Source organism: Anguilla anguilla, chromosome 3 (assembly GCF_013347855.1).
Source record: "Anguilla anguilla isolate fAngAng1 chromosome 3, fAngAng1.pri, whole genome shotgun sequence".
Lineage (NCBI taxonomy): Eukaryota > Metazoa > Chordata > Actinopteri > Anguilliformes > Anguillidae > Anguilla > Anguilla anguilla.
In genome coordinates, this window is record NC_049203.1 from 30,522,414 (window position 1) to 30,545,784 (window position 23,371).

General features: G+C 40.7%; 3 protein-coding genes across 7 annotated transcripts in view; all 3 read left to right on the plus strand.

Moving 5' to 3' along the window:
• The first annotated feature begins 585 nt into the window (after positions 1 to 585).
• LOC118222244 (BEN domain-containing protein 6-like) lies at positions 586 to 8,177 on the plus strand. The gene is made up of 4 exons (XM_035407662.1): positions 586 to 696; positions 5,787 to 5,893; positions 6,212 to 6,422; positions 7,935 to 8,177. Exons 2-4 carry the CDS (start codon positions 5,813 to 5,815, stop codon positions 8,027 to 8,029), a joined length of 387 nt encoding a protein of 128 aa, XP_035263553.1. The 5' UTR covers positions 586 to 696; positions 5,787 to 5,812; the 3' UTR covers positions 8,030 to 8,177.
• On the plus strand, positions 1,046 to 4,643 carry LOC118222243. Its single transcript, XM_035407661.1, has 2 exons — positions 1,046 to 3,447; positions 4,205 to 4,643. Exons 1-2 carry the CDS (start codon positions 1,425 to 1,427, stop codon positions 4,396 to 4,398), a joined length of 2,217 nt encoding a protein of 738 aa, XP_035263552.1. The 5' UTR covers positions 1,046 to 1,424; the 3' UTR covers positions 4,399 to 4,643.
• A 2,295-nt stretch (positions 8,178 to 10,472) lies between the features above and the next one.
• The window catches only part of ubr3 (ubiquitin protein ligase E3 component n-recognin 3), a 418,217-nt gene continuing 405,318 nt past the window's right edge, over positions 10,473 to 23,371 (plus strand). For 3 of the 5 annotated variants that reach the window (XM_035408074.1, XM_035408073.1, XM_035408076.1), the window contains exon 1: positions 10,474 to 11,417. In XM_035408074.1, coding sequence (XP_035263965.1) covers positions 10,984 to 11,417 — 434 coding nt within the window. In that variant the 5' untranslated portion in view covers positions 10,474 to 10,983. Of the gene's footprint in view, positions 11,418 to 23,371 lie in introns of all 5 variants that reach the window. The other 2 variants (XM_035408072.1, XM_035408075.1) reach the window with 1 other exon arrangement.

Below are 23,371 nucleotides of genomic sequence, written 5' to 3' on the forward strand. Positions count from 1 at the left end.
TAGTGCCAAATAGATATGCTAGAAAACTAATACTTTACAGTGACCCATGTGTAACCTGAATAAAGTAAAAAAGGTACAGGAGGCTATAACTCTGTGAACTTGTATGTGTAATGGAAAAATACAGAAAGCAATGACGTGTATGCATAGTGAAAAAGTACAGAGTAAGGGAAAATTGGAAAAATACAGACAGCAATGACGTGGTGTATGCGTAAGTGGGAAAGTACAAAGTAAGGGAAAATTGGGGTACCTGTCCACTGATGAAGATTAATTAAGAACATCAATAGACTAATTAAAGACATCAATAGAACTAAAAATCAGTTTTGGGGCACCTGTCCACTATGATAAGAATAATTACTGATACATTAAGAACATCATAAGGACCGAAAATCATCTTTATGCCAAAAAGGTCAAGTTGACCCAGGAACAGGAAAGTGAAACTCCTTACTGTGCCAGAAAAGACCAGATGGCTGATATTTTTAGAAATGTGTTAAAGGGGGGTTGTGGGCACAAATTGTGTATAAAATGTATGCAAAACTGACAATCGAGGTTCAATTCCCCTGAATTGATCCGGCTTTGTGCACCTGTGCAATAAAGTCTAAACTTTCTGAAGAGCTTGCTGCTGTGTCTTTTCCCTCCTGAAATTGTTTTCTACAGATTGGCGATTGGTGTGGAAGTCTGTCGTTTCCTAGACACGACATTTGGGGGCTCGTCCGGGATACGAAAAAGGGAACATCCTTTCGTAAAACCAACCCGGATACTAACACCGAAAATTGAGGGGAAGAAAAGCAGCGAGCTCTTCAGAAACGTGCGCAACGAACCGTGAGTGAATTGAGTGCGGTATAAGAACAGGACAATATATGTTTGTGTGTTGCAAAATGTGCTGAAACTAGGATAAGTGTTTAAATGCATTGTGGCTGCTGAAGGTTTTCGCTGTTGCTGTTGTTTGTTGCAAAATGTGCTGGTTTTCACTGTTGCTGTTGTTTGTTGCAAAATGTGCTGGTTTTCACTGTTGCTGTTGTTTTGTTGCAAAATGTGCTGTAACTAGGAATAATATTTGAATATATATTTGCTGCTGAAGGTTTACACTGTTGCTGTTGTTTTAAAAAAAAAGAGGTGCCAGAGACTTGGGAGGAGAGAAAGCCAAGAAAGGCCACCTGCAATAGCTCTGGTAAACGCGTGTTTAGGAAAAACACTGTCCTCTGAGGTATAAAGTAAGAAAAAAGTATTGTTGGTAAGGTAAAATATTGTTCAACTGTGTTTATGCTTAGATTAGATGCTTGTGCTTGTGCGGAACTAACGTTGTATTGAGGGAAAAATTGTGATTTATTTGTATGTGCAACTATAAAGGAAAAAGGGGGGAAATAAGTAAAAAAACGTGAAATGTGTAGGAGAATAAAATAAAAGTATAAAGTAAACATAAAATAATGGAAAAAGGAGAGAAAACGCCGGTTGAAATAATCATGGGAAAATATCCTAATTGTAAAAAAGAGATAGAACATATATCAGGAAAATGGAAAAAAAGAACTAAAAGAATGGTGACAAAATGGCCTAAAGAGGGTACGTTTGATAGAGAAATATGTGATCAGATGGGAGGGGTAATAGCAAATTACAGAACAGGAGACAAGTCAGAAAAAAGAAAGCGAAAAAGAGAACAGGAAAAAAGAATTTTAGGATGGTTTAGGTCCGCTTCCCTAGAAAAATATGTAGGAATGAGTGGGGGTCGCAGTGAAGAAATGACCCCCCCTCCGTATACCCCGCAGTCATCAGGACATGCGGAAATAAAAGAGAAGGGCGTGTACCCAATAGGCCCGGTAACATCTGCAGTAACAGTGTGTCCAGTAGTAAAAATACAGGTTCAGATACAAGGGTGGGTAGAACATGAGGAAAGTGAGGAACAGCTCGGGATAGAGAGAGCGCGGCTCGAGGAAGAAAAGGGAAAAATAGAAAAAAGGGTAACAGAGCTAAGGAGAGAATACAAGGAAGTGGAGGAGTTAGAAGAGCTGTTAAAAGAAAAATATAACCAGTATGATGAATACCATAGCCGGTTAATAAAAAAGGCAAAGGAGATAAGAGACACTGAGAAAAAACAGCAAACGTCTAAAATATGCCAAAAGCCTGAACAGGTGGGGCCAAAAAGGGACGGGGAAACACATAAAAAATGCAAAACTGCGGGGTGGGGAAATTTTAGATGGGAAAAGCTCCCGTATAACAAGTGGGAAGAGCTGAAGAAAAAAATTACCAAGAGAACAGATTCCCGAGATAAACATAAGACAAGTTTAACAAAAGGCACTACAAGTAAAAAGCAAATCCCCCAATCAGAGTATGAATTAGAAAACAATGAAGGGGAGGAGTTCTCCCCAGCAGAAAAAAGTGAGGCGAGCGACAGTGAGGCATGCCAGACAAACAATAGCGAGGCAGAAGAGTCAGACGGGGGAGAGGGGCCTGCACAGGTGGGAGGAGATTTAGCTGGGCGATATCAAAACATAAGAGAAAGGCCGCCGACCCGGCGTAACCCAGCAGCAGAAGGATATAGCCATAATGCTAGTAAACCCAATACTATAGCACCATTGTTGATTAAGGAAGGGGGTGTACCCCGATACATTCCCTGGTCCACCCAAGATATGCAGAATGTAATAACCAATCTCCCTGATTTGCAGAATGGAGCAAGCCACTGGATCAGGGTGCTGGAGGAGGAGACGACAGGCCAGATCCTGGCTGTGGGGGACCTGAAGGCTCTCCTGGGAAAGGTTGTGGGGATGGAAACAATGCTGGACATATTTGAGCAGGCTGGCTTTGACAGAAACCATGCGCAGTCTCCAGCAGTGGACGGTGGGCCGTTTGACAACGTGCGTGGGGTTGTTTGGACTGCTTTGCGAGCTCTGTATCCCGCACGACCGGACATAACGAACTTAACGGGACCGCCGTTAAAAGACAATGAACTACCGGCAACATACATCCACACACAGTTGCGCAGGTGGAGATTGTTAACTGAAAAGGACGTACAGGCAGATCCCATAATGACCACCCTCTTCCGCAAAGCCATCCGGGAGGGGATGTCACCGGAAGTGGGGCGCCGCCTCGATGAGGTGGTGGGACTGAACACCATGACACACAGAGAGTTTGTGGATCACGTGGTGCACGCTGTGGACAGGCAGCGGAAAGAGGGGAAAAAGCTGGAAGATCAAACAAAAGACATTCAAAGGAAGCTACTGCAGTTGCAGCTGGAGGAGCTGAGAGCCAAAGAAAAAAAGGCGAGAGAAATAACGGAGCTGAGAGCCAAAGAAAAAGAGGCGGAAAAAGTGGCATCTGTGAAAATACAGTATATGGACAATGAATTCTTTAACTTCGAAGCCGCCCCCCCGCCTGAACCATGGAGCAGCCGGATGGTGCCCCGGCCGACGGTGGCCTACGACTTCTCCGGCATCCCTCACCCAGTGGCCATGCAAGGTAATATGAAAAAGGGGGGGCACCCAACCGGGTGGGTATCAAAGGGGGGGAGGGCCAGGGAATGGTGGTCAAAATAATCAGTGGAAAGGGCAGCTGAATCAGAATAACAACATGCAGAATAGAAATTGGAACCAGCAGAGTTTTCCTAATCAACAGAGACAGGGCCCCATATTTTGCTATGGATGTGGTCAGGAGGGGCACATAAAAAGATGGTGTCCAAACACCCAAGGGATGTACCCAGGTAACCAGGGGACCTGGGTACCTAATCAGCCTCAGCAATCGCAGGGTTACCCCAACTTGGCCCCACCTCCCCAGGCTAGGCCCCCATATCAGAGTATGGAACCTGTAAATTACCAAGGTGCCCAATAGGGGTGCCCAGAGAACCCAGGCAGAGTAGGGCAGCATGTAATGATAACAAACGGGCCAGAACAAGAGCCTATAATAAATGTACAAATCGGAGAAAAAATTGTCCCTATGATGATAGATACTGGAGCAACATGTACATGCATTAAGAAAGAATATGCTTTACATCTGCCACTGTCGGGAGAAGTTATTCAAACAGTAGGGTTCTCTGGGAAAACAATGTTAAGTCCGACCACAAAACCGGCATTAATAAAAATAGGCGCAAAAGAAGCAAAATTAGAGGCCGTAATAGGGGATATTAAGACACAAGTAAAAGACCAAGTGTGGTACCGTGGGAAGAGAAATCTCAAAAGTGTGGTGTTGCAATATGTTGATGACTTATTACTATGTGCAGATACAAAAGAACAGTGCATAAGGGGGGCAAAAGGGGGGACACAAGGTGTCCAGGAAGAAGCTGCAGCTCTGCTCTCAGAAGACGGGGAGAGCGGAGGGACTGTGGGCGCTGACACCAGCCCAGGGAGCAACAGCACCAACAGTGCCCCTGCGGGTCCAGTACGAGAATCGCAGGCCGGCTTTCCAGTGGAGTGACGCGCAGACCGCGTACTCTGGATTGGAAGATATACCAGGAACTTACCACCTATGAGGACTGCAGCAACACATCGTGCTAAGAATCAACGTGTTAAGAAATTGTGTATAATAACTTTGTTGGGTCATTTAGAATAATATATACAGCTTTGATATGTATAATCAATTTTTTGCGACTAGAGAGAGTGTTGGAGGAACCATGGGAACAACGTTACATTGAGGAATCTGATACATTTGGATGCTGCTATGGCGGCAGGGGATGCGCAGGCACCCAACATAATATACATGGGGTGGTGCACACCGACACTGACTGACGCTGAGAATAAGAATACAGCGAGGGGTGTTTTTCGGGGCCATGAGGTTTGACCCCGAAAGGGGGGAATGTAGGAGAATTTTGAGACTCCCCATGATTGTGATGAAGTCACATGTTAAAGTTTTTTTTGTTAAAAGGTATTCCTGTCAATGTTGATCAGACTGTTTCCTCCAAACTCTCAATGCTTCATGATAAAAATTATATACACTCATATATCACATGTATAACTATATACTAATATAATCAATATGTAATCCAATAACTCTATATCAGTAGTTGCAGCAAAGCTTATGGTAACGCAAGAAACCACAGTATCCACTGTAGAAAAAAGGCAAACGCAGAAGGCTTAAAAAAAAAAAACCATACTTACTCAGCAGAAAATTAGTGCCAAATAGATATGCTAGAAAACTAATACTTTACAGTGACCCATGTGTAACCTGAATAAAGTAAAAAAGGTACAGGAGGCTATAACTCTGTGAACTTGTATGTGTAATGGAAAAATACAGAAAGCAATGACGTGTATGCATAGTGGAAAAGTACAGAGTAAGGGAAAATTGGAAAAATACAGACAGCAATGACGTGGTGTATGCGTAAGTGGGAAAGTACAAAGTAAGGGAAAATTGGGGTACCTGTCCACTGATGAAGATTAATTAAGAACATCAATAGACTAATTAAAGACATCAATAGAACTAAAAATCAGTTTTGGGGCACCTGTCCACTATGATAAGAATAATTACTGATACATTAAGAACATCATAAGGACTGAAAATCATCTTTATGCCAAAAAGGTCAAGTTGACCCAGGAACAGGAAAGTGAAACTCCTTACTGTGCCAGAAAAGACCAGATGGCTGATATTTTTAGAAATGTGTTAAAGGGGGGTTGTGGGCACAAATTGTGTATAAAATGTATGCAAAACTGACAATCGAGGTTCAATTCCCCTGAATTGATCCGGCTTTGTGCACCTGTGCAATAAAGTCTAAACTTTCTGAAGAGCTTGCTGCTGTGTCTTTTCCCTCCTGAAATTGTTTTCTACAGATTGGCGATTGGTGTGGAAGTCTGTCGTTTCCTAGACACGACAACTTCAATGCCCTTCAGCCAGGCCAATGTCAGCCAAGCCTCCCAGTAATGAAGAAGCCTCCCAGAAGCCTCCCAGAAATGAAGAAGCAACAAAGAGTGAGAACATGGTGAGTGTACCAAATTCCTTCAAACCTTTACTTGAAAGATATAATTTCATTATTATTTTTTTTAAAGAATGTATTGACTGGCAACACCCCAGGTGATCGAAAATGGGATAAAACTTGATTTTGGGTTAACTATCCCTTTAACCTGGCTAGTGTAGGTTTCTTTTACTATATGTTTCCGTAGAAACTGTTAAAAAGAACCATCCCTGCTCACACTGCTCCCATTGAATAGTGTTCTAACACTGTGCAAACTTGTTTCTAACTACGCCTGCCCTCCCCTTGGTGTGATGTTTCTTTTGTCTGTTTTAAATCTAATTTCAGGTTGATATGGGATTTGGCATCTCTATTGTAAAAGAGAAGAGCTTGATGATCAACCACTCCAGCTTTAAGCGAATGACACGGGACCTCATGGAGGTCCTATTCTCAAGAGAGGAAATGGCTGTATTATCTGTGTCAGGGAGAAAGTCAAACATCAACCCTGATACTGCTGCAAAACCTGCTCTGACAAAGAGAAAGGTGCTGGCGATTATTGGTAAGTGTGCCTAAAACAGTCTTTTTGACATATCATGGGGGTCTTTTATGGGTGGAAAATTAATTTGATTAAATCACAAGAAGTAGTCGTGTAAGTGGCATGCAAGTTGGAGAACCCAAAATCACTTACAGTATATAATCAATTATTGATATTTTACTCTAGCTTCCGTTCATAAAACTGGGTAAGCCCCAGGGGTGTAGTGCTATAAGAGCTCTCACCAGAACGCCGCTCCGGCACGGAGGCGAGAGAACTCATGTAGCCTAAATCATCTAAACATTTATCACTAACGTTTATGTCCTTTCCAAATACAATTCATTTTGTGATTTTCCTAGGCTACATAGACCATTCTGCTTTCCCCCCAAACAAATGGTGTTTAATTTATAGGCCTACTCTGGGTCAAAGGCAACGCATGAGTCATTTAAAATCTCCAACACTCTTGGTTCGTACAGTGTATGATTCAGTGATGTGCAGTCAGGGTAAGCAGGGTAAGCAGTGCATACCCTGCGGTGAAAAGCAAAAAAAGGGAAGGAAAACATTCTAAAATAAAACATTCATATGACAATCTTAAGCATCTTTTGAAGCTATGTTTGGATCTCAAATGTAAACAAAAACATGGAGTGAAACACCCTTATATTTTGGGTTATGATAAGGTAAGAGAGTTGTACTAAGCTCATGAGCATTTATAAGTTATATTCTTCAATAATTAATGGGTATTTATCATCAATTAAAATGTGTAAACAAAGCATGCAGAAACTAAGGGGTGTACCTTTTGAGGAAGAGAAAGCATAGCATTCACTGATTAACTGAAATCAACCATGTCATGTGTTTTCATTCATGCTCGACGCCGCAACACACAACCAGTAACGTTCCTTTCTTTTTTTAATCCTTTCATTTGCACTAACTGAAGTTAAAATTCAAAAAGTCATCTCAGGCATTTCTGTAAACAAGTAAAGTAGTGTTATTGTTTGCAGCTGAGCACTTGAAGTCTAGATATTTCAGCATCTTGTGTATTATAATTTGACACAAATTCAGTCAGATTTTGATTGGGTCTTCTGTTGCTGCAATGCTAAATGAACAATTAGCTACAGTAAATGTAGGCCTAAGCTAACACTGGTCCCAGTGCGCGAATTGAGCAGTCTTTGCAATACGGCAGAGCAGGCTCGAATTAGCACACTGAAACGGTCCCTTCAAACGCCTATTGAGAAACGGATTTTAGTGTAAAGAGTCAATACTTTCGAAACTCACCCAAAGTGATGGCATTTATGAAGTGCTGACCTGCATGAGTCGATATTGAGTCGATATGGACAAGTCCATTTAGTCGATATTGAGCCGATATGAACAAGTCCATTGCAATGCCTAATTCACCTCAAGTGCCTGCAGCAATCTTAGTAGAAATTTTAACACAGGGAGTTCCCAACTGATGGTACATTAGTTTAGTGTGTACTATAGCTACAATGTTGACTGTCTAATTATTAGATCCATTTGTTCATTTCATGTTCATTTTACTTTCAGCACATGTCCAGAAGCATTTTCCAGGAACGGATAAGGCATCCATCAACACGGCCATGGCATACAAATTAAAAGATGTGGCCACAGAAGAAATGTAATTAGAATGTTGAAGTTCACCCAAAATCAAGCACTCTGGGCCGGCAACTCCGTTTTGCAACCCGGTGCTCACCACCGTTCTTTTTTTGAAAGTGGTCTGGCTGTTTTTGTTTTTTTTCTATTTTTCTTGCAAACCCACACATACAGTCACACATCGCACGCACACACACATCTATACATCCACATACTCATAACTCATACACATGCGTTATTGTTTAAATAAATAATTTCTATTTTTACACTACTTTTGTCTCCTGCGTTTTTATGTTGTGGCCAGGACTTAGTGGCCTGGTCGTAACACCTGGCACCGCACCAATATCTATTACGTTTCTTAAGCTTACTGTTAAAAATAATGTCTTTATTTTGTTGGGAACAAACTAGCATTGTCTTTTTTGTGATACATACCCATGATACATTGTTATATTCCTTTTAAAATCCATATACTAATAAAATATATCCCATAGGAATCTCATCATAATTCGCCCTGGGAATCCAATGGGAATCCCATATGAAACCCATAACATCCCCATACTAAACTCCAATGGGAATCCATGAGAATCCCATATGAAACCCATAACATGATACCCATTGGATTCCAATAAAATTCCCATTAAAATCAAACGAATAACCCAATGAAATCCAATACAATTATGAGAGAATCCCTCATGTTATTTCCAATCGGAATCCCATTAAAATCCCATGTTTCATGGGGGGTGAATTCACAATGGGAATACAATAGGAGAATGTCATGGGAATCCAATGGGAAATCTACCATGGAATCCCATGGGACTTTTTCATAAGGGCTGCAGTCGAGAAGTGTGCACTCAGCTATTCTGTGTTATGGGAGCTAGCTACTTTCTAGCTACTGTTGTTTAAATTAAAGGAGATCCGTGATTCGATCGTAGTCTTAGCTTTATAAATCCATAAATGACCTTCATACGGTTTATAGCTATTCCTAGCCAGCGTGACCCTGATCTCAAGCATAATGCACCGTTGTGAAAAGCGATTGCAGACTAGAACAGCTAGCTAATATAATTCACTTGATTTATCTGCTTGCTTTGACTTGAATGCCTGTTAGGTGCATGAGAGAAAGCAAAAGATTTAATCAATATTAAGTTTTATTTTTTATTCAAATGGGAACATGCAGGGAGGCTTACTAAACTGCAATATCTTGAGTAACCACTGGAGTTTATGAGCTTCACCTGCCTCTTTTCCACCAACACGAACCTAGTTCTGGTTCTGGGCTGCTACTAGTGCTGGTTCGCAGTTGATTCAATTTGCAAACCTTCTAAGAACCGGTTTGCTTTTCCATGGGCTAGAGAGCCACGTCATTACGTCACTGTATACTTCTGTATACGTCTCCGCTTTCCCAGCAGCATCGTTACCTATTAAAATGTATGTCCTGTAAAAATACAGATAATAAACTGTCTAAATGTAAAAAACCAACTTCATACATATAGGCCTACATTTAGTTAACGGCGATGAATGTGCTGTGAAGTTTAGGTAGCAAACAACTAGGCTGAATCCTTCTGATGTTATGTACATAGCAACTATACGCTCATATCGCCTAGTTTCACTCACTGTGACCAAGCGGAATCGATAACGATTCAGAAAATATATAACTTTTAAATATTTAATTCAATCTTCTACTGGGACTTTTGCCGTTTATTGAGGGTGTGACAGAAAGTTTTTTGTTGGTCTTGGTTGGTCACGATAATCCCGCCCCCAGCCCCTGACGTAAGCGGTTCTTGGTTCTAGACCAGCCAAGTGTTGGTGCCACTTTGGAACCAGTTTTCCTGGCCGAGAGCAGGCTCTTTTGCGGTCGAAAAGCGAAGAACTGGTTCATGATTAGGCACCGGCTCCTAACTGGCCCTTGAAATGCCTTGGTGGAAAAGGGGCAGTGTTGGTGCCGCTTCGGAACCAGTTTTCCTGGCCGAGAGCATGTTCTTTTGCGGTCGAAAAGCGAAGAACTGGTTCGCGATTAGGCACCGGCTCCGAACCGGCCCTCAAAATGCCTTGGTGGAAAAGGGGCAACCGAGAATGGCAATCCCTGGTCCCCTGGCACTGACTAGTGCTAGCTCGCTCCCCACCGTTCTGTGATCCATACACAGTTCAGTAACCATGGAAGTTCAAAGTACTTCACGACCCTGTTCCTTGTAGGCTATTCATCAGTTGAATGCTTTCCACAAATCAGAGTGATCTGGTGAGTCATATATTGACCAACCAGAGTATAGTGTTGAATAAAACAACTCGGCTATAAATTCGTTACCGAATCATGTCAAGAAAAATCACGCATTGATTCTTATTCTTATATGTATTTTGGATATAACTGGGTTGAAAATGTGGCTGTAAACACCTTAGTTTGATATAAAAATGCAGGAGTTTCTCCATTATAGTCTATTGAAATCGATAGCTGCGGTGCACTGGACGCCATATTGGTTTCTGCAACTTCTGACTCCTCCTGTCTCTCCAGTTCCTGGTTATGCTCTATGGTTTGAGTCAATAACAGTCGGTTCATACGCGGGTGTGCTCGTTTAAGCAGTTAAGCACACTGTGACGTAAAACCTTGCGGACCAAAATTGGACTTAAATAAAAATAGTATCTTATTCCGTGGGACTCTGAAAACAAATCGATGCGTGGAGAGTAATTAGTTCAGTGTGAAGAAATTTTAGAGCTAAAAAGTTCTGTCCAAAATAATTTAATTTGGCCGGAGTAAATTCGTAGTTATGAATGGACTTCAATGGGGAAATTTGCTTTTTGGCACCAGAGGCTTACTAAACTGCAATACCTCGAGTAACTACTAGAGTTTATGAGCTTCAGAGAATGGCAACCCTGGTCTCCTGTTCCGAACCATAGAACGTATAGTGATACGAACGCCTGAGTTAATGATCCTTTGAGATATCGCGAGAATATAGGAGGAAGACAAAAATAAATTCTGAACAACAATCCAGAGTGCATGATGGCGGCATCGCAGCTGCGCCGGGACAAGAAATCCACAGCTGCCCATTTGAAGGCCGACCTCAATCGCCAAGACAACAGTTCTGGTGTCCGTCAACTTCAAGACCTGTTGGATAGTGTTTTGAACCCAGAAAAGCCAGCGGGAGACACCGAGGCCCTAGACTGGTGTAAATACCTCCTAGCTGGAGGGCAAGGGTTCGAGGAGTTCTGTAAAACAGTCCGGTCCTATGACAACGCTACGTTGTGTGGTTTGGTGTGGACGGCCAATTTCGTCGCGTATCGTTGTCGGACCTGCGGTATTTCCCCGTGTATGTCACTTTGTGCCGAATGCTTTAACAACGGCGACCACACGGGTCATGATTTCAACATGTTCAGGAGCCAGGCTGGCGGGGCCTGCGACTGTGGGGACAGTAATGTCATGCGTGAAAGTGGGTAAGTAGCTACACAAGCGTTGCAACCGATTGCCCAGGTAGCTAGCTAGCTAGCAACTTCGTTGGTTCCCCACAAAAAAGAAGAAATAAAAATGAAAATCCCACGGATTAACCGTAGCTAGCCAGGTAACGGTACAGAGGGGTTACATGGGGGCTCGGATAGACAGATGTCTGTGTTTACTGCTGACTAACTCAGTTGGTGTTTGGCAATATAAGCGTGATTCTACAGCGTGTCAGTGTATGGTTTATTTTTAACCCACACCAAGGGTCATGAGCGAAAAAAACTGACGTATAGACTGCTTCTACTCCTGAATTATTGTTCTGGTACAGCTTGGTATTAATGTAAAGCACTATCCTAGTGTCATTTGCTATGTATTATATTGGCTAATATCAAGTTAAATGTCTTTGTAAATTAAATAATTATAGTGTTATTGTATAAATCCCAAATGGCGATATTTATAGTTGGTGATACATTGTTAGGTAGCTAGCTGTCCGATTGCCACTCGTAAGAATCAGTAAGGTTACACTACAACCACGTAATGGTGGAGTATTGCGTGTGCTAGTTCCTCGTTAGCTACCAATTACCCTAAATTCAGAAGCTAAATGGAGAATCCACAATGTTTTTGGGAAAGTAGGTATGCCATCGGGGCATGCCCCATACCTATACAGCAGCGAGAGTTCTAAGCACTTTTAGGGCTTCCTACAGAAATGACCACAGACTTTCAGCCCTCAACCCCTTCGTCCAGGTACCAAATCTGGCCAATCCTCGCCAATTTAGGAGTTCTTAATCACAGATGTGAGCCTCCCTGACAGAAACTGGTAAAATGGCTTAAATGAAGCAAGATACTTTTGCCATTTACAATACATACTTTGCTTAGTTTATATTCATCATTTAGGTAGAAATAGAGTGGCACAAATGCAATTATCTTGGTGAAAATGCAAAAATGTTGTTCTCCTTTAGTTTGAAGTGAAATACTGAGAGCACATACTAAATACAAAATAACATAACAGACTGGCTAATGCTATCTTTCTTTCTCTCAAATTTGTTGCTAATGGAGTCATTTTAAGCCATAAAGCAAGCTTTCATTCAACTTTGTGGTATTTTAGCTTCTAGAAAAATAGGTCAGTGATCCCATCTACTTGTCAATTTATTTAGTGACATCTCTGCCTTGTGCAACCTCCTGAAGCTGACTACACGTATGCATAACAAAATCATTTATGACAACACTCAGCCCATTGTGTTTTCTCACCCACATTAATTAAATGGTTTGATAGATATGTTAAAAATACATTAACATATAATTAAATATTTGCATGAATTGCATTTCAGCATTGTTATGGAGGTAGCATGATCATTCATGGAACTTGTCTTGAGATCATATTGTAGAAGTGCCCTTGTATTTAAGGTTAATATGAGAGAGGGTGATCCCTATCTGTGTTTCTAGGGATGCGTACATATTCATCATTGCAACCCTCAACATATTTTTCTATTGTTCAGTGTAACACTATAGGCCTATGCATATTAATTGGTTGAAGAGGCTTCAACTTAAAGGTTGTTAATGAACCAGGTTGTTCATAAACCATGAATTCGAAAATGAGGTCAACCCTTGTGGACATTACGTTTCTGATCTATTAAGGTAATTTCAGTATCGTTAGGTACCGAGTATCGAATTAGCATCGTTTAAGTTTCAAGTATCATTTCAGTATTGAGTATCGTAATACTAAACCTGGTATCAGTATCAAAGTCAAAATTTTGGTATCGTGACAACACTAGTGTGACGCCTTTTTTAGTTGCGACGCAGAAACACTGCAGCTGTGCATACACGCCGGACCATCTAAAGCCGGGCACCCACCGCACGCGTATCGACCGCGAGCGCACTACGCGCGTAACTGAAGCGTAGTTGAAGTACTGTTATTACAACGGCAGCGGGCGACGTCGTCTCCACCAGATGCGAACGCGTCGCGTACCGGCTGCGAAGCTCGCGCGACACAAGCGAACTGAAGCGTAGTTTTTCGCTTCTGTTCTATTTTTTCGGCTTGTCGCGCGTCACGATGGCCCGTTTATACACAGAAATATGCTCTAAAATGCTAGGTATACATGCTTTGATTTATATTTCATCCTTATATTACTGGGGGTGTGTCCCTAGTTACCTCCCAGATATTTTATTAGCAGCTAAAAAAATACAAGCCTTTTCGTTTCGTAAAAATAAATAAATAAATAAACAACTGGAACCTGGGGAAAAGGCAAACTTAGATTCGCTGTCTTATTTTGCGGAGGGGGTGGGGTAAATTTGAAAATACACCACAGAAAGACGTAGCCTATTGAATGACGTAGAAGTGAATGCACCAAGCAGCGGTTTGTTAGCTCGAGTGTTGGAAGGTAGTTTTTAACCAACCATTGCTCAGCCTATTTGACTTCTCCGATGTCTTCGTTCGCCGTGCTTTCAAAAAGGGCTTGTTAATCAGATAATCCACAGAGCTTTAAAAAAAATCAAATTATTTAGTGGTCTTGCCGATGAAAATGCACCTATTTTATAAATGAAGTTGTAAGCAAGCCTTTATTGCACTTGTACTTCAAAGCTTCCGGTGTTCATGGCGTTGTGGTGTTCATATCCCTTCAAGATTAAACTGTTACTGTCTTTTTCATGATTAGCTGATTTTACTAAATCTGATCCTATAAATGTTTTGACGTGAATGACAAGACAACACGGGAATTCCCAATGGTTGATTACGGATTATTTATTATTATTATGATCATTACATATTCTTCATGAAATTGGCAGGCTTGTTAACCAAGCAAATAAATGAATACAGTTTGAGATTGATTGTTATGCAGGCTACGTTGAGATTTAAGTTTATGGTAATTCTTGAAAGCGTTTACTTTCTCACGTATTTACGAGTTAACGAAATATTACCAAATTAACAAACTGAAAAAGGTCTCTCACCAAAGTATTCACTTAACCCATAATCAACAGTCGTGAACAAATGTGAAATACACAATGTAATCCCACTGCAGACTGCGAGAGCTACTAGCTTTTACGCAAGCCTTTGCGCGACACAAACGGAACCAGTGGAGACACCCTACGTGTCGCGCCGTGCTGCTTCGCCGTGCTGCTTAAGCGACGCTTACGCGACGCGTGCGGTGGGTGCCCGGCGTAAGTGTTACGACATGCCATCTAAAGCTGGGCACCCACCGCACGCCTATCGACCGCGAGCTCACTACGCGCGTAACTGAAGCGTAGTTGAAGTACTGTTATTACAACGGCAGCGGGCGACGTCGTCTCCACCAGATGCGAACGCGTCGCGAACCGGCTGCGTAGCTGGCGCCACACAAGCGAACTGAAGCATAGTTTTTTGCTTCTGTTCTATTTTTCCGGTTTGTCGCGCGTCACGATGGCCTGTTTATACACAGAAGTATGCTCTAAAATGCTAGGTATACATGCTCTGATTTATATTTCATCCTTATATTACTGGGGGTGTGTCCCTAGTTCCCTCTTGCAGTAGTGGAGAACAAGATAAAACCAGATAAACACCTGATATTTTATAAGCAGCTAAAAAATACAAGCCTTTTCGTTTTTCTATTGTCCTGGCAGGAAAAAAAAAATTAAAACTGGAACCTAGGAAAAAGGCAAACTTAGTTTTGCTATCTTATTTTGCGGAGGGGGCAGGGTAAATTTGAAAATACACCACAGAAAGACGTAGCCTATTGAATGATGTAGAAGTGAATGCACCGAGCAGCGGTTTGTTAGCTCGAGTGTTGGAAGGTAGGTTTTAACCAACCATTGCTCAGCCTATTTGACTTCTCCGATGTCTTCGTTCGCCGTGCTTTCAAAAAGGGCTTGTTAATAAAATCAGATAATCCACAGTGCTTTAGAAAATCAGATTTAGTGGTCTTGCCGATGAAAATGCACCTATTTTATAAATGAAGTTGTAAGCAAGTCTTTATTGCACTTGTACTTCAAAGCTTCCGGTGTTCATGACGTTGTGGTGTTCATATCCCTTCAAGTTTAAACTGTTACGCTATCTTTTTGACGATTAACTGATTTTACTAAATATGATCATATAAATGTTTTGACGTGAATAACAAGACGACACGGGAATTCCCAATGGTTGATTATGGATTATTATTATTATGATCATTACATATTCTTCATAAAGTTGGCACGCTTGTTAACCAAGCAAATAAATGAATGCAGTTTGAGGTTGATTATTATGTAGGCTACGTTGCGATTTAAGCTTATGGTAATTCTTTAAAGCGTTTACTTTCTCACTTATTTACATGTGTTAAAAAATATTACCATATTAACAGACTGAAAAAGGTCTCTCACCAAGTATTCACTTACCCATAATCAACAGTCGTGAACAAACGTGAAATAAACGATGTAATCCCACTGCAGACTGCGAGAGCTACTAGGAATATAAAGCTTTAAGCAAGCCTTTGCGTGACACAAACGGAACCAGTGGAGACACGCTACGCGCCGCGCCATGCTGCTTCGCCGTGCTGCTTACGCGCCGCTTACGCTACGCGTCCGGTGGGTGCCCGGCGTAAGTGTTACGACAGTAAAGGCCTTTACGGGAAGCGGCCAGGACATATCCATGGCGACGTAACTAAGTCATCCGACAGCGTCTCTTCGCACAAAATTGGCCGTTAGTCATCAATATTTTATACGATCATCATGATATTCAGTAGATATGTTGGGTGAAGGCATATGATCATGGGGACAAAGCCATTTTAAAATCGCTTCATAGGGCCGCGATGGTGCCAATGGTCCCAACGCCGCTTGCGGCTTTAATTGAAAATGCTATTATCCATTTTCCTCTTTCTCCTGTTTTGGCCTAACCACTTTGCATTGGTAGATTGTATGATGGTGCTATATCCATCAATTGAATCTCCAGTGTTTAAAGAATGATAACTCTAACCATATTTGACTGCAATTTTCAATTAATGTGAGTAGATCTCTTCTGACAATAAAAGAATTTCCCTCAGACAACTTCATGTCAATATGCATGTCTTTGACTGCAGAAGAAATTTGCCAAAATAGGCCATAATCCCTGCCATATTGAATTTCCACCTTTTGTAATTGCGCTGCAAAGTTTTGCAGTGTAACTGGTTTATTCTTTCCATATTAACCTTTTGCTTGAACCCTGTGTATCGCTGCTTGTATGTATATTTGTTACTATTAGGAGTCCAACCACAAAATTCTGGAACCTTACTGTTTTTGTCAAGCTTATTATTATTAGGGGTCCAAACACCTTATTTTTCCTCTGCCCCTTGCTAAATTTTCACGCCTTTTTCATTCTCAGAAACTCTAATTTGGCAGGCATGTCCAGTATGGCTGCCAATTTGTTATACATGACACCCATGCAACTGACAACCTTGTGCCACCTGCAAAATTGCAACATTGAAAAAATTATTATGGCCATCCTGTTTCACTTGCATGCACAAAATTTCTTCCACATGCCGACCTCCTCATCCTGAATCAATAATGTCAGTGAAACCACGTCTACCATATTTGATTTTACACCATTTTGAATTTTTTACAAAACAAACTTTTTCATACTTCTACAGTGTTTATCCGATTCTCACCAAATTCGCCATACATGATGGAGCACGTTCCTTAGAACACCTCCGTTTTTCCAGTTTTAATTGAAATTTATGCAGTTGTCTCAATGTTGGCTACTCTGAAATGAAAGCATAGAACAAATAAACAATTGGATATAAAAAAAGAAATCATGGAATTGTTCTGTTTAACACAATTTATTCAAATCTTTTGACTCCTCAAAGTAGCCACTTTTTGCAGATATAACAGCTGAACACACTCGTGGCATTCGTTCTGCAGTGGAAATCAAATATTGTTCGGAAAGATCTTCCCATCATTGTTGCAGAAGTTCCCACAAATGTGTTGCACTTGTAGGTTGCTTTGCTTTCACCCTTCTGTCCAGTTCAACCCAAACCAACTTGATGGGGTTTAAGTCCAGAGACTCTGCTGGCTGTTCCAATATTTGAAGCCTACCGTCTTGTTCTTTTCTTCTAAGGTAGTTCTGACATAGCCTGGAGGTATGTTCTGGATTTTTATCTTGCTGTAGGATGAACCCCACACCAACTAGGCGTTGACTAGAGGGTATTGCATGGTGCTGCAAAATGCTGTGATAGCCCATTTGGTTTAGGGCGCCAATCACTCTGTGCAAGTCACCAACTCTGGATCCAGCAAAAGAGCCTCAGACCATTAGGCTTCCTCCTCCATATTTGACAGTTGGTGCCACACACTGAGGAACCATCCTTTCACCTACTCGACAGCATGCAAAAACCCTGCGTAATGAAACAGATTTCAAATTTTGATTCATCGGTCCATAAGACCTTTTTCCAGTCTTCAGTAGTCCACTGCCAGTGCTTCATGGTCCAGGCAAGCCTCTTTTTTTTATTTAGCCATTTTAGCAATGGCTTTTGTACTGTCACTCGACCTATCAAACCTGCAGCTTGAAGTCTTCTCTTCACAGTTGAAACTGAGACTTGCTTACTTCGACCACTGTTAAGCTGGGCTTGAAGCTGTTGTCTTGTGTGCTGCCTATCACACAAGCTGTTGATCCTCAGAAATTTGTCTTCTGATTCTGTTGTGGCTTTGGGTCTGCCAGACCTCTTCCTGTCAGAGTTTCCTCAAGTTTCCAAGTGCCTTTCGATTAGAGCTATATCGGCCCAATATTTGCGTTTTTGGACCATATCGGTATCGATAGTCAAGGAGGACATGTGGCCGATATGTAGGACCGATAATTAAATTATTATTATTTTTTTAAACACTGACACATGGGTGCTCCTAGCACTCAATCTAGTGTTTCTCAGTGTTCATTTCTAAAATTGGTTGACAATGTTAATTATGTTAATATTATAATATAATAATGTTAAATATTCTTTAATCAAGTTATTTGTTTAGCGCAAAGTCCCTAGTGGCCGGCACGCCGGCGGCCCGAGATGACTGAACTCAGACATTCAGTGCTACTGCAACCAAAGTATGAGTTAAAAACAGAAAGGCTTTGTTTAGTTTCATTAGTAGATGATACACAACAACTATGCCGAATACGGAGTTTAGCAGCGTCACCATTGTCACTCTGGTCTTCATTTAACACGCACCCCCTCCCTGCAGTCTCTTCTGCAACTACACCCGCCCCCACCCATGACATAATGGACAATAATGTCTATCTGGGCATTCATAAAAATATTCTTTCACCACTCAAATCATATTCCGTCATAGCAATAAGATAAACCCGACAATAGCCCTAAGATATGCCAATACAGCAGTGAAAATGCTGCTCACTGCTCAACGAAATAAACGAGAGAAAGTTTAAAAAAAATGATACCATGTCATTCTACAGTCAATATCTGGTACTAAATATTGAATAAATATACAACCTTACCATTGGTTTTATGCGTAGAGATTTCCCTTTTGAGACTAGTCATCATATATTGTCTTGGACAATCCGTTTGTGAAATATACGTGCATTTGTGCCTGGGTACCTTCAAAAATAGCTGTGCATAATACCACACATGTTGTTTACGGCATTGTCGCCCTTTTTAGTACAGTCTAGCTTGACTGACAATCCATTTATTCAGTAGGTGAGAGTATAAGCTTTCTAACGATGTATAACATGTCTAATTTTGCTCTTGGAATAGCGTTTTATAGGTCAGCGTAACCGAAAGATTTCTTATCGCATAGGCATCACTTATGTATTCACTCTATGGTAGCAGTAAAAGACGCTGCACCTAACGAAATGTTGTCAATGATTTTTCGTAATTTCTCAGAAAATACTATTATTATTGAGGACTTCTGGGCATAGCTAACCAAAATATTTCGGGTATATACAATATTTTTAAAATTGAGTGTCTTTAAATAGGTTAGTGATATTGTATAATGTGGATATTTCACACTGTAATGTAAGCGTTAGTTAGTAGTGTAATAGTTTTTGTGATGCATGCAACAGTGATGATGAGAGTGTTAGAACATTGCCAAAACGTGGTGGACGATTTAAAATTGTTTTCATATCGTCCCATCCCCATACAAGGAAACATACGAGAGTACAGAGTATGGAAATACACACAAGTTAATTATTAAACATTTACCTACTGTACAGCATTGTGTGACAATATTTTTGCAGTATTTTAAAATCTGATATCAATGTTTCATCTTAAACCTTGTTTATATGCTTTACAATGGACAAAAAGCATTATATTCCTTTTTGGAGAGATTTTGGATATGTTTCTGGACCCTTAATTGTTTTAGACCACTGTACTGACAGAAAGCTTGTAATTACTACTTGAAAATGATGTAACAGTGAGTTTCTTGAGTAAAAACAATTGATTTGTAGTGAAATACGTGAATTTGTTGTGATTTACAGCAATGCATAATTTAGACATTTTGGATAGATTTGGAGACGCTGGGTACACTAAGGCTGTCAAAAGTGCCATGAAATTGAGTTTGAATATTAGCTTTTCTACTTGGTTAGCGTTCAAATATATTCGAGTATCATTTGCCTATAATTCACAAAAATAAGCTGCTTATGAGGGTATGCACATGACGTCACAGTAAGTGGAAGTCACTGCGGTTACACCCACTGAGTGGCAGAAAGACTACTGAGTGGCAGCATTATGATTTTACCCAAAAATCCAACATACCTGACACAAAATAACAACCGCAAATCTACGTTTCGGTGCCTGGATTCCAGTTGTTTCTGCGAATTGCAGCGATCCATTTGCTTCTCTTTTCTTTAGCTTTCGGCAGTCTGTAAAAAGATAGCTTCGATTTCTTGTTGAATGTCCATGGACCACTGGTTTTTTGGTAAGTTAAGGATCACTGTCGAGTCCAACTGCCTTTAATTTAAGAAGATAAGCGTTTGTTTTACTCCCGGTTTTGCAGTTTCCTCTACTAAAAGCAGCCGTGTCGCAGCATGTTTTGCCACTCAGTCCGGCTGAGGGGGCGTATTCTGGTGGGAAAGTGACATCAATGCATACCCTCTATTGTCGGGTGCAATATGCACGTGACATTCCCTTTAAACTGGCCTGCGCGTTATTTTCCACAAGCGGGCAGTAGAATAGAGATATCGGTAAATTTTCATACTTGGTTACTACATCTGAGGCCTCATTTATAAAACGTATTTTAGATCAACTGTGTGGTGCTTACGTAGAAAATCACGTCAAAGTAGTGATTTATAAAATTTCAACATGAATCGATTTGACCGTGGGAACGGTTGTGGCTCCACGTCAGGTCTTCACTTGACATATGCACGCAAGTTCATTTTTATAAATGAACCCCCTGCAGTTTCTATAGCCTAATGCGCAAATGAATAAAGAACTTTCTCGTGGATGTAATTTGCCACAACTCTGCATTTATTTATCGCAATAATAGGGAAATGATTGTTTATAGGAAATCCCTGTTTATTTCTTAACACAAAAACTATTCAAACGGATACACCAGACTTACTCTGTAAAGCTTGCACGAAACTCTTTTCTTGTCCTTGACCTCGCCAAGAAGCTGAAAAATTCCCAAACAGGGCTTCTACTACCAGCTAGTGGGACCAACTCCTCCGATCCTGCTCTGCTGCCATTTTCACCGTTAGTTTTCAATATTATTGATGTGACAGAGGAAGTAACGTTAGCACAGGAAATTAACTTTGCGTGCATGAACATGATTCGCTGCATGAAATTAAAGCCTGTATATTTATGTTAATTACAAAACGCAGAATCCAAAACGCGGGATCCAGAACTAATATTTGAATGATTAAATTTAGATTCGAACTTAAAAAAAAAGAAAAAAAAAGAAAAGATTTTCGAATAGTTTTTGAACTTCAAATATTTTATGACAGCCCTAGTACACTGCTTAGTTTTTGCTTCATAGATCTTTAGTAGTTCTACATATCCACCCTTAGATTTTATGAACTTGTGGACAAGACGTTTTTGATCCAGGACATAGGCTATACTTTAACCAGCTGTATATATGCAATCTCCCAGTATTTCATTGTGAACTAAAAATGAGCGAATTCATTTTAGATTTTTTGCCTAGCAGTTGGATCTGTGGCACTTTATTTTGAATTATTATAAAGTAATCTAAGCTAGTGTAAATGTTACAAATGTCTTGCTTCATTTGAGCCATTTTTCAAGTCTCTGTGGTGTTCACATCTGGAGTTATAAAGCTTTTCATAGGGTACCCCCTAAATGGGCAAGGATTGGCCAGATTTGGCATGTGTGCTAAGGGGTTATGAAAGCAGCCTTCTGAGTACCTTTGCATAGTCATATCTCTGCAAAATCGGTGCACAATCCACATAGAAAAGGTCTATTTTAATTCCAGCTCCAAAATTCACTATCAGCCGGCATATCGGTAATCAGTGAGTTTTTCCCCTCTAAAATCGGTATCGGTATCAGTCTCAAAAATCCCATATCGGTCGGCCTCTACTTTCGATGGTGTAGTACTCACTGACACCGTGGCTTGCTTTGCAATTTCTCAAAAGGAAAGACCTACACTTTTAACTTGGGTTATAATGGTCTATCTGACTTTCTTTGTTAATTGCCTTTTTATCACCATTATGATAGCAATATACTACTTCCTGCAGTGCAATATTGTCCAAATAATGCTTTGGAGGGTATAATAATACAGTCTGTTCCAACACTGATTTTATACAGCCAGAGCGTTTGTAAGTAAACAACAAAAGTTGGGACCCCTGTAGGAATTGTTTGCATCAACTTTCAAGGCTTAATTTAGCCTACTTCCATTGCTGCAGAAAAGCTGTACGTTGTTAACCCATTACTTGTTCCCTGAAAAAGGCCTTCTTTATAACTCTGATATTTACATTATTTTTCAGTTTTTTGTAACCTAAACCTTTTTTAAAAAACCTCTGGCAGTTTACCACTTACCTTTGTACCATTTCAGGTCATTCACTGGACTTGAACTGCTTAAATTTCAATAAAACCACTATATTACTACTACTAATTCCAGCACTGCTACAACCACAACTTTTTTCAATTCGGCAATTAAAACTAGGTTTTAATAACATCACTGTCCACTTGCCAAGGGCAACTCAAACCAAGTGTCAGGCGAGCAGAACTGCTTTGCCCCTTGCCTAATTGGGCAAGTGACAATTTATGGCTAGTTCATAAGTTGGTTAATTCAAATCACTTTGTTTTAGCAGGGGTTACAAAACTGGGTCATGGCGGTAAAAAAAAAAAAAAGAAATATTGCATTCTCAATTTTAGGCCTTTTTACCCAGCACTATTCTGTCATCCCACTCCCTCAGGTTAAAAATACCATCCAGCTAACATTTTGGATTAAAATATGCTCTGACCTGCTCCACCATTTTGAATCATTTTCACCCAAGAACAGATTATGGGTTTTATATTTGAGGGAAATCTCAGCTTTCTTGTGGTATTGCTATCTCACGGATACACATTTTCAGATAGATGTTCTCATTTAAAGGCATACTATGCAGGATTTTTTATTTGAAAATATTTAATAAAATAACTATGCGCAGGCATATCTACCTGCGTATGTTATTCTAAAATGTGTTTTGGAAGTTTTTGGGCATGGTGCTCTTTTCTGTGTGTGGAGGGGTGGTTGTGGCTACAGAGCTTATGATTTGTGATCAGATTTGAAAAGACAAGGGCTCGTTCAAAAACTAGAGTCTACCTTGGAATTACTTTTCTTTGGCGTCAGCTGAAGTTCGCCAAGGGGATGAAAAGCAAAGTGAAGTTGGCCTGTTTACTGTCGGACCTGTAAGTGATGTTACTTATAGCTAGTTACTTCGCACAGCTAGATGCCCAAAGTTGGGTAGCTTTCGTATCAGAATTCTGTTCTTCCATCAAGATGTCTCCACCCCCCCTCCCCCCACCCCCACCATAGGAACTGCTGTTACTGTTTATGGTTGCAGCTTACCTAGCTCGGTAATTCGCCTGCATTTATTTCAATCAGGGGACAT